The 11,452-nt window shown below is 39.3% G+C and overlaps 1 protein-coding gene across 1 annotated transcript in view; it reads left to right on the forward strand.

Moving 5' to 3' along the window:
• Nucleotides 1-11,452, forward strand: part of ME1 (malic enzyme 1) — a 173,240-nt gene that overhangs the window by 160,972 nt on the left and 816 nt on the right. The window contains exons 10-13 of the mRNA XM_068678068.1: nt 1,644-1,749; nt 4,349-4,491; nt 6,755-6,928; nt 11,048-11,146. Of these exons, the coding sequence (XP_068534169.1) occupies nt 1,644-1,749; nt 4,349-4,491; nt 6,755-6,928; nt 11,048-11,146 (522 nt within the window). The remainder of the gene's footprint in view (nt 1-1,643; nt 1,750-4,348; nt 4,492-6,754; nt 6,929-11,047; nt 11,147-11,452) is intronic.

An 11,452-nucleotide genomic window follows, 5' to 3' on the forward strand; every position in this document is an offset into this window, starting at 1 on the left:
TTCGGTATACCAACTGGTGTGGTTTCTGCCTGAGGAGCAGCAGAGGAGCTTCAGTGATGCGATTTGCACGGTGACACATTGCAGGATCTTTTTCTGAAGTGCAATAACAGGTCGTTCGTTCTCATTAAAATTAAGCAAAAAATGCCATTAAAAGAAGCAAATCCTGGCTTGAATCCAACAGTATGCAGAGTCCTAAGCTGAGTCAAAGTTGCCAGATTGACAGGCTTCAGAGGAATCATGGAAATAATTCTGTTCCATTACTTCAGCGTAGTTTTAGTGAACTTGCTGGGATTAGGGAAATTTTTGTCTTGTCAGTTGGTTATGATGGAGCTAGAGATGCAAGGGATATGTATGTTGTGGATGTGGATGAGTTGTTCTTATCCCATTGTACCAGGTCTGGTAAAACCACCACACCCAACCCTGGAGGTGTTCAAGGCCAGGCTGGATGGGGCTTTGAGCAACCTGGGTCTGCTGGTAGGTGCCCCTGCCCATGGGAGTTGAAATTGGATGGGCTTTAAGGGCCCTGCCAACCCAAACTGTTCTGTGATTCTGTGTTTCTGTGTATCTGTTCTTAGCTACTTGGTTAAAATTATGTTTAACATCCTATCTTCCTCATGTACTTCCCTATGTATCTACATCCTCTACTACTTGCTGAAATTGTGAGATGTTTGAGGGTCTGGCACTGCCTTTTAGATTTATGTTTGAAAAGTGCCCTCGCAGTGATGTTTTCTGAGACGTAAGAACAAAATGAGTGGTGGAAGCATGCACATTGTAAACTGTTCTGCTGATATTTTTAAGTGTGTGTGTATAGACATAGGTCCACGTGTTTAGACAACGTAATTTTCATAAGATCTGGCCCCTTCTTGCCCCCCACTCCATGTTATTTTGAGCTCGAAGCCTGTTTGCAGCCCAGTCAATGTCAGTGCTGTTCTGTAGCCCTTTTTCCTGCATCTATCATACTCCATTTGGAAACCCTGGTGGGCATCAGTGGAAATTGCCGGTATAGGTCAGGTTAAAAGTTGTTTCACAAGCTAAGTCAATTTTGTTAATACAACAACAGTGTGCTGGACAGCTGATTATAATTATGGCTAGAATGAATGAATGACTGAAATATAAAAAATGTGGAGCAAAATATGGTCTCCCCGATACTTCCCCACCCCATATAGTCTGTATCCTTTTAGGGCAGAGCAAACCTGAAAAAGCTCAGAAACTAAGGTAGGATAAGTTATGAATCTCTCTGTTCCAGCACTTCTGTGCTGTTTGCTATATAAATATATTTGTGCTTCATCATTGATAACGTTAAGAGTTTGACCAAATGTTAACAGTTGTGAAAACTTTAAGAATTCTTCAAAGAAGAAACTTGTGATGATTTTGTTTAATTGTTAATACAGTTGGGTTCTAGAGCTTTTATGAATATAAAATAAAATTAATTTAACTTACCTACTTCTCAGATAAATAGATTTGTCCTAAGTGTGTTAGCTGTATACACAGTAACTTTTTCTAATATGTTTTTTTTAGGTAGACACCAAAGCAGGAATGAAAATAGGACATGTTAAACCAGATACTTTAGAAGCTGATTATCCCAGGATATTAGGTTCCAGTAAGCTTATAATAAATGTCTTTTTCCTTCTTCTCTCACTCAGGGGCGTGCCTCATTGACAGCTGAGAAAACGCGATTTGCACATGAACATGCTGAAATGAAAAATCTAGAAGATATTGTTAAAGATATAAAACCATCTGTGTTAATAGGTAATTTCTTTTACTTTAAAGCAATGACCTTATTCTTCCTTTGAAAAAAAAACCTGAGGACATGATTTCGTCTGAAGACAAGATCAAGTTCCTCTGAACAGAGTTTACCTTTGTGTTATTTTAGAAAACACTGCGTGCATAATGGACTTCTATTAAGCACTTACACAAATAGTAGCTATCCAAGCATGTAACACTGTTTTCACTCCAAACCATCCATTTTACAGGGGGGATAATCCAAGTTGTTTTAAACATCTAATGGAGAACCTTATCACCTTCCTAAATTACTTGTGATCTGATGTGGACAGTGTAATACAAATGACCTCAAACTTAGACTGAGAAAACAGAGCTAAGCACATGCAAAGCTGTGTAATTATGAGCCAGTTGCATGTGAACCTTCTTTTTCTTCATATTGGGGTCCCTTGCCATCAGTTCTTCGTAAAAATGAAAACACAGATTTTACAAAGACTTTTATTTTGTAAAAGCTGCAGGATTTTGATCTCAGTAAAGGATTGTTCATCTCATTGCATTTTGTTTATTATATCTCAGAGAGTTTCAGGAATAAACAGCAAATACACTTGAATCATTTCTTTATAAAACCTGAAAATTTATCTATCTGCCTAGTAAAATCATTCATGAGATGCTAGAAAATCTGAAATGCCACAGTAGAAATTATGCTACATGTTAAGAGCTACTTTTTTGACTATACCTTGACTGTGTGGCCCTTGTTTAGTAAAATCAGCTTTTGACAATGGTGATAAATGAAACTTGGCTTGATGTTTTCTCTGCTGCATAAATATAAGAGAAAGATGCTGCATAAATATGTAAGACTACAAGATGGAGACTAAGTAGTCTAGAGATTTTATTTAGGAGCATACAAGTCTGAAGAAACTAGTGGAACTGAAGAACTGAATTTAAAATCAGTGATAGTTATATAGATAAACTTTTATCCACTTAAGTGTACATACTGAAGAAATATTTGCTGTAATGAAACAAGGATGTTTACTGTATGTAATATTTTCATATTTATACCTATGTAGCACTTTCCCTCATGGCTATATAAGGAAGGCTCTTCCAACAGAAACAGCAATGAAAATTAATTATTTCTTTCTTTTTTTTTTTTTTCAGTTTGGGTGACTAGTTATTCAGTATCTTCCCCTAGGCAGCAGGAGTCATGGGGAAATATGTTGATACTCCTTTTCCCAATATTTGACTTAACTCTGTCTCAGTAAATCCACCTATATTTCATTGCCTGCAATTGCTTGGGGAAAAGCCTTACCCTAGCTGGATCAAATACAAAGAAATTACTATTTTAATAACAATGACAGAAAAAGAAATATAATTTTTTCTGGGCATTTTGTTTTAACTTGACTGTTGTCATTCTTACAAATAGCTGTCCAGAAGCAGTTCTGGAAGACATTAAACATTTGGCAACTGCAGACTTAACCAGAAACAAAGGTGTATAACAGGTCCTTGTATAAGTGAGTCAAAATCATGACTGTTCATTAAACATACAGTGGCCCAGCTGATCTAGCAGAGCTTTTGCTTCTATGCATGCTTGTCTATTCATAGCAAAAAGAAAAAAGAAGTATGGAACAGAAATGCTTGAGCAAGAAATGTTTAAACTTTGGGAGAAGTCATAGATTTGCACCAATTGCAAAGTTGCCTTTTTTTTTTTTTAATTTCATTTTTTATTTTTAGCCAGGGAATAAGAACAAAGGAGATTTATTTGGATTCAAACCAAATGGGCCTTAGGCAACACAGTGCCCAAGTTAACACCTAAACCAATCCTTGGATTCCCAACTGATGTAGATGAGACAGAAATATGAGGTTACTTGGCATCTCAGAAACACATCACTCCCCCCGCTTTTGGCTGGTGAAACATCCGAGGTTCCAAATCTGATGCACTGGCTGCACTTCTGCCCTGTAGCAGAATCTGACTTAAATGATGTGCTTTCATACCAAAAGACTGTCATTTAGTCCCTGTGAAAAACATTTATAAGTGCAGACAGTATTGGAGAATAGAAAAAGCATTATTTTTAATCTCTCGTGAGATGGAAAGGGCTGCATTTTAAAAGATTGTTGCTGTCAGGGAAGCCTTAGACTTGGAACTGGAATGATTCATCAGTTGAGGCCGGAGATGACAGCATGACCAGCTTGTAGGAAGACTTTTATTTTGTCCTCTTCTTGTCATCACAAAAAGTTGCAAACCAACACACTGCATTTGAGAGAAACCATCCAGTGTATTGCGTGAGACTAGGAGACAGAGATGCACCTATCTGCTCATTTTGGGACTTATCTGCAATTAGGTGATACATTTCTATCATACGTAAAGGGCCTGACAAAAGTGAAGTGAGAAATTTGCCCAACAGTACAGGGGTGTATAGGTCCTGTCATATGTTTGGGATAACACTTAAAGTTCACTGTTGCAAAGTACTGTAGAGAAAACTTTTTTTCTAACCAGAAATGTTAAGAAAGAGGTTGAACTGCATTTTAAACAGGGAGGTGTGCAGTAAAGGAAACTCTGTTCTTCGGAGTGTGACGTGCATAACTTACCTTGAACTAATTACCTTTGCTTGTTGTGTGTGTTTTTCTCGTTTAGGAGTTGCTGCAATTGGTGGTGCTTTTACTAAAGAGATTCTTCAGGATATGGCTGCTTTCAACAAACGTCCTATTATTTTTGCTCTCAGCAATCCTACCAGCAAAGCAGAGTGCACTGCTGAGCAGTGCTACAAATACACAGAGGTAACGAGAGATGAATATGTCTGGTACATGTAATGAAAATTAAATCTTAAATTTTAAATGAGAGAAAGATAAAGGGTAAAATAACAAATATTAATAGTGTCTCTGTAGATAAAAAAAAAATAGTTAAATTAAGTAGCATTTTTTTCAAATCTTACTGAGACAGTTTCACTTAAAAAAATAGGTTTTATCGGTGTAAAGCAAGACTCATCGTATTTATTATAACTGAAGCACTAGTAACTGTCCATCGTAAAAGCCTCATGCCTGTTTTTGAACTGTACCATTTAATTAACACATACACAGCAGCATGCTTTTCATTTGAGATTTTATAAATACTCATTAAGGTAAGAAAATACATCAATAAAGGAAACAGAATCTTTAAAATAAATATTAAGAATTGGGGTAATGATTGACTTTTTACAAGGATTTTTTATTACGGAGGCACAGGTGAAAGAAAACTGTGTTTGCTTATTTATTATTGTCGTACCTAAGTGCTAGGAAACGCATTATCCTGTAGTTCAGTCTAGAATTTGCCATGTATGATTAGTTGACTATACATATGTTTCATAATGGCTTATGTTAGGATTTCTTGTCCAATACAGGGCAGTTTGAATGACAGTTTCAGTGTTTAAAAGACAAATTTAGCATGCCCATTCCCCACTGAAAAGAACACAATTACAGTGCAGTGGGCTGCATGAAGGGTTGGCTATAACGGGTAACGACATCTGGTAGGCAGAGCAAAGGATACACTGGACCATTTGATCTGTCACCAAAGCATATAATAAGCAGGTCAAGAAAATACTGCAGGACTCCAAACTAAACAGAATATTCTTCTGAAGAGCTGAATAGCAACGGTGATGTATTTTAAAATGCACGTTTTCAGTTCTCTAAAATAGGCGTAGATATTTCTGATACAAAGGGCCTCAAGTATTTAACAGTGACATTTATCACTTCAGCAGTGCTAGCATAAATAAAGGCTGGCTTTTCTTCTCCACCTAAATTTACTGCTTAAATTCTAGGGTCCTCCCTAGGTCCTTTGGGCTGGCAGTGCAGAGCCTTTGGGCTGTTATTTCTTCCCTTGATGCTCTGAGGCTGCTGTGCCTGCCTTAGAAATGGCTCCTCTCTCCCTGTGTATCAGAAATGACCTGGGAGAGTCTCCGAATGCGGTGCTGCAGATGAGCCACTTGTGTGGTTCCTCTCCTGTCACCCCTGAACGGCACCAGGTTGTGCTGGCCCCGGCGCGGGTCAGGGTCTTTCTCAACCCAGGTGCAAAGCGAGACTGGAGGCTCGCTGACAGCCCGTCTCTCAGTGCTCTGATAGCATCACAGCTCTGACTGAGCGATACCTGGCCTAATGCTCCGGTGAGCTAGTGTTAAGCAATTAGCAACCTGAGCCTTGTCCTCATTCCCGGGCCACCCCATACTCCTCTGTCCCCGCCTGGCGCCTGTGCAGAGCTGGCCCCATGCAGCTCCCGCCTGCTCAGTGAGGAGGGGAAAGGAGCCTGGGAGCACACCACGTTTGTGTTCAGAGGTCCCATGTCAGCTGCAGGTTACGGTATAACATGTATCCATACAGCTAAGCCCTCTAAATCCCCCAAACAAGCAGGCTTTTCCATACTGCCCACTGGGCCAGCCTGCGCCTGGTGCTTGGGACCTATCTGGGACAGCAGCACTGCCTGGAACACTTGGCAATACCCAAAAACCTGCTAGGAAACATGCACAGGTTATCAGTATTGGGTGATCACACACCAGCTCCTGAGCTGGTGCCCAAGCGCCATCCAGAGGTGCAGCACTTAGCAGCATTGATGTTATTTTTGTGTAAGATTTGCTGTTGTTTTGGGAAAAAAAATCCAGTAGCATCAGCCAGCATTACCATGACAATATCATTCCTTTCCGTTTTACAGCTCTAGGTGTGTACTTTCTTTCAATGTACACTTCCTTTGGTGTGGACACACACAAGGAATAATTGGTGCTGGCCTTCACTTCTTCACTCTCTAAATTGTAGATATAAGCTGTCTTACCTGAATAAGGCAACATGTACTCTGTGACATCAGGTAGCCACAGAGCATCACCAGTAATCACTAGGATCAGCATCCTGATGCTCTTGAAACATACTCAATCACATAGCTCTAACACTCTCTTAGAAGAGAGATTAAGTAGATGTAACCCAGCCTCCATGGTGGTAGATATTTAAAAGGATGAGCAAAATATTTTAACAACAGACTCTGAAATAACATTATTTCTTTGGCTTTCTTGTTACAACACAGGGACGTGGCATTTTTGCCAGTGGAAGTCCTTTTGATCCTGTCACTCTTCCAAACGGAAAAACTCTGTATCCTGGACAGGGTAACAATTCCTATGTGTTCCCAGGAGTTGCCCTTGGTGTTATTGCGTGTGGACTGAAACATATCGGCGAGGACGTTTTCCTCACAACTGCTGAGGTACCGTATTAAAAATCATTTACGTTTCTTCATTTAGTAACTTGGTAATAATGACCAAAGAAACAGAAATACCTAAACATTCTCTTTAAAATTGGAAAAACTGTGTTTTTTTTTTGTTGTTGTTTGTTTGTTTGTTTTTGGTTAAGATCTTTATTTGCAAGGTATATTGTTTCTTTTTAGAGTCTATAAATGTTCCAAAAGTCACCTGATAGAAACTTCACCCTCTGTTGGAAAACAAGTGAGAGCAGGACTTCAGTGTACAGTTTGCATACACGCGCACATGAGTTTAATTTTAGACTGAAAGGACTCTATTCTGATGTTTGTAGCTTTGGGGTGACTTTTGTCAACTTTGCTTACAGAAGTTATTTTAATTCTTTAAGCTTCTTGCTGGTTTTGAGCAGAGCTGTTGGCATCATTTTCTGTGGAGCTCCTTTACTAACAGCTGGTGAAAGCGCTCCATTGCCTTCCGGTTCTTTGCACCTCAGTTTGACGAAATCATGATGTTATTCTTCCGATTTTCTTTCATATCCTTTTCTGCATTGGTTATTCTCTTTCCTCAGGCATTTTTAACTATCTTTTTTTTTTCTGATGTTATCCTCCTATTGGTCTGTCTTCCTTTATCTCCACTCAGTGGACAAGAGATAAACAGTGAGCAAGCACATTTGGTTCCAGTGATTGTTCAAAATCTGACATCTGCTGTCTTACAGTATTCATAAATTCACATGATTGTATCTTCAGCACATATGGGAGAAGAATCTAGCATTTTTCATTTAGAATCCCTTCATCAAACAAAATAAATTGCCTGCAGAGTTTGAAATCAAATGCTCTTACACTTTTTTTTTTTTCCTAAAAAAATTCCCCAAAGCTATAAGACAATCTTCCTGTAGCTGCTTCGCCCTTAAGGTTACAGCTTTCTATGCTTCGCTGTGTCCATCACCTTTGCTGGTCATCCAGACTGCACCTTTACCTCTTCTTACTCTGACCTTTTCCTTGTCCCTGACTTCCTGCACTGTCCTGATGTTCCTATCTCCCCCACTGCCTGTTTTGCTCTTGGATGGCATCAGAGAACGGAGAATACATCAGTAGTGTAGGTACTATACAGAGGAAGCCTATAAGAATGCAATTAGATTAGATTAGATGTTATTATCTAATCAAAAAAAGAGAGAAAAAAGGTTACACCACATTGCAAAGTGGGAATGTCTGATGCAACTCTTCCAAAATCTCTACGGGATATTGCATTCCAGGATTCCTGTTCCTTGTGTTCCCCTTCATGGATTTGATGGAAAAAAGTGGTCCTTTACTATCTTCCTGAGGCAATTCGTAGGCAACACGATCCTATGACTGAGCTTCGGATGTGATATGAAGCTTTCTTAAAAGGCGGGCACTTGCACGCTGCCATAGCTGGATTGCTGAAGTTTTTTGAAAAAACTATGGCACACTATGGCATCTTTTAAAAGTTTGCCAGCAGCTTGCCCTCCATAAGAAAGACATTCACAATTTCCATCTTTAAAATTAGCAAAAGGTCCAGACTGTCTCCACTGGCTTTAACCATCCTAGGAGGGCAGTGATCCATTTTGTAAGTCTTGGGATAATTATATCCTCCCTTTAAGTCCTCCCCTGTAATTTCAGTTGGATATGGTGATCCTCGTTTGCTGGTCTAAACTGCTGTGTTAAACAGTTGTCTTACTTCATTCTAGGAGTTGCTTCATTTAGGTTTGGGTGAAATGGCCCCTATATATAGAAAGCTGATGGACGAAAGGTGACATGACACATCTGTAGGTCAAACTGCAGTTAGGCAGTCTGCTAAGTCACCTAAAATCCATTGTGAAACGTAACTGTCAGAGAACTGGAATGGTATCAGAAATTTTGAGGACGATTTTAAATTCTCTCTTGAAATGAGTGGCATCCTCTGGTAAAATTCCTAGTAAAGCTTGACACGTAAAAAAAAAAATTTCTTGCATAGAAAATCTCTGTTGGCACCAAGTTCAATGGGTGGCTATTTGCAATATGCCTGGAATTAAGACTGTTCACATCTGTTCTCCCTCATCGTGTGAGAGGCAGTATGGGGCTGAGGCTTGGGTGAGCTCGAGGCAGTTACTGGCCTGACAGATTTCAAAGGTTTCTTGCAGAAGAGGTAGCAGAGGCATTAAGGCCAGGAGAGCTGCTTAGAGGCCCTTACCTGAAATTATCATACAAAGCAAAAGCTTTTTTTTTTTTTTCCTGGACTTTTTCAGGGAAAAATCATAACAGTTTCACGTTTTTTAGGATATTTGTGAGTGTTCTCCATTAGAAATGGAAGTGCCCAAGAGGCTGCAGAACTTAAAGCACCAAAAAGATGCTATTTAAATATAGGGACCTTCTCAGTTTGTGGTGGTAGCTTAACTGAAAAACTAAAAAACAAGTGGCCCAGGCTGTGTGCCTGCAACTGCTGTTTTCTTGCTTTGCCACCTCTCCAGTTAGATCTGATAAATGTCTTGAACAGCTTGTTACAACTACCACAAATTCTACTTTCAGTGTTCTTTTCTTCATGCCAGGTAACACAGAATGTAACTTGGGTTTTGATTGACAAATCCAAGGTACTGTGAGCTGTAATACCTCTTAATTGCAGGTGATTTCTCTGTGATGACAAGGGACATTACCTGTTCTTCTAAGTCCTACCATCCACAACAAGAAGGAGAGGGGATGATGAACTAATGAAATATTCTTGGCACATGTGGCCTACAGTTAAATTACTCCAGAAATACTGCTATTTAATCCTTTCACTATAGAAAACACGTCCTCCAAAAGCCAAGATGCCCCACTCGCTTTATACCGTTTGTTCAACTTTGGCTGCCTTTCACTGAAATTCTGGAATAAGGCTTAGCTAAATTTCTCTGTTAGAAACTTAAATTTGTTAAACTTTAAATGGTGAAAGTGACCACACTGTGTCAGACCTAAGAACCATACAGCCCAGTATCTTTCTGTGATCAGGAGCAGAAGCTGAGGAAAAGAGGAAAAGGGGAAAGGACAAAGTGATCCTTCTGCTGAAAATAGCTTCTCAACACTGTGTTAAACAGACTTCTCGAGCTGGAAGTTTTATCCCTGCATGGCTTTCTCTCATAAATTAGCCTGATGGCTTTTTAAACATGTTTGTGCATTAGAACATCTTTTGGCAATTAGTAGCACAGTTTAATTATGAGTTCTGTGGAAAAAATACTTCTCCTTTCATGATTTCCTTCTGTCTGATGATTTGGCTTTCCTATACTAGTATGAGAATTAATCACCTTCAGTTGTCTTTTACATATTTTTTTCAGTCTTCTTGTGTCTTCCTTCACAAGTCTGTAGTTCTCCTCCATGTACAAAAACTAACCTTTTAACATCCTTGTCACTCTTTACACCATTCAGGATTCTACTCTATTCTTCCTTGAAGTAGGTGAAGAAAAAATGCAGACAATTCAAAGTGATGTTACATTGAGGATTTATATGTTGGTTTAATTGCATTTTCTTTTTTTGCCTCTCTTAATTCCAAATGTCGATTCATCCTGTGCACACCTTGTTTTGTCAAAGGGCTGTGCACCGTTTTTAGATAACCTAGTTGCTGTTACAGAAAGCAAAGCCTAGATCTTATGTTACCGTAGCTCCACCTAGTGGATTTTTTATTTTTATTTTTTGCTGTATTTCTCAATATCAGATTAAAATGTAAACAAGTACTTTGCCTTCACTAGTTATACTGAATGGAAGTATCTAGTCTCTTGCTGCCCTTGTTACCATTTCCTCTCCAAATGTAAAAAAACCTTACTGCACCCACCAGGGTATTGGGTAGGGTACAGAGGGGAGCAGTTCCTCTGTGAACCTGGAGTTACCGCAGTGTTAGCTGCTTCATTCAGACTTTTTACCTGCTTCTGCCAGGAGGACAAGTTGATAATAGCCAGACACCTCTCATAACTCCCTACATTTCTAGCTCTCAGGTAGTTGTAGCTAATGATCAGACTGGCTGTTAAAAACACTACCCAGGTGGATTAAGCAGTACCTGTATGATTTGCCAAAGCAGAATCATTTCTTTGTGTAAGACTAGATCACCATCTAATAAAGCTACAGCAGTATCTCATTTGAAGTTCAACACATCTGCTTTATTTCTAGGTAATAGCTGAGCAAGTTTCAGAGGAGAATCTACAGGAAGGTCGCCTGTACCCTCCTTTAGTCACAATTCAGCACGTGTCACTGAAAATTGCTGTGAGGGTAAGTCAATTCAGTCTTTTCTAACTTCTTTTGTTCCCGCTCTCTCTATGTAATTGAGCATTTAATTAGATCAGCTAACGCATCTCTACACAAGATCAAGTTGATTTACATCAATCTGGGTCTAGAGTAGCTTCTAAAGTAAATATAAATTCATGAAGGTAACCCCAGGTTTGATCCCAATACACGGAGGAAAGAGATGGAACTATGGCAAGGGTTTGTTTATTGATGTGAAAGTGGAGTGCTGGCTGTAGAGCCCAAACTACTGTCCTCCACTGGGCACTGGTCCCCAAGTTGTCCGTCATGAGA

Source organism: Anas acuta, chromosome 3 (assembly GCF_963932015.1).
Source record: "Anas acuta chromosome 3, bAnaAcu1.1, whole genome shotgun sequence".
Lineage (NCBI taxonomy): Eukaryota > Metazoa > Chordata > Aves > Anseriformes > Anatidae > Anas > Anas acuta.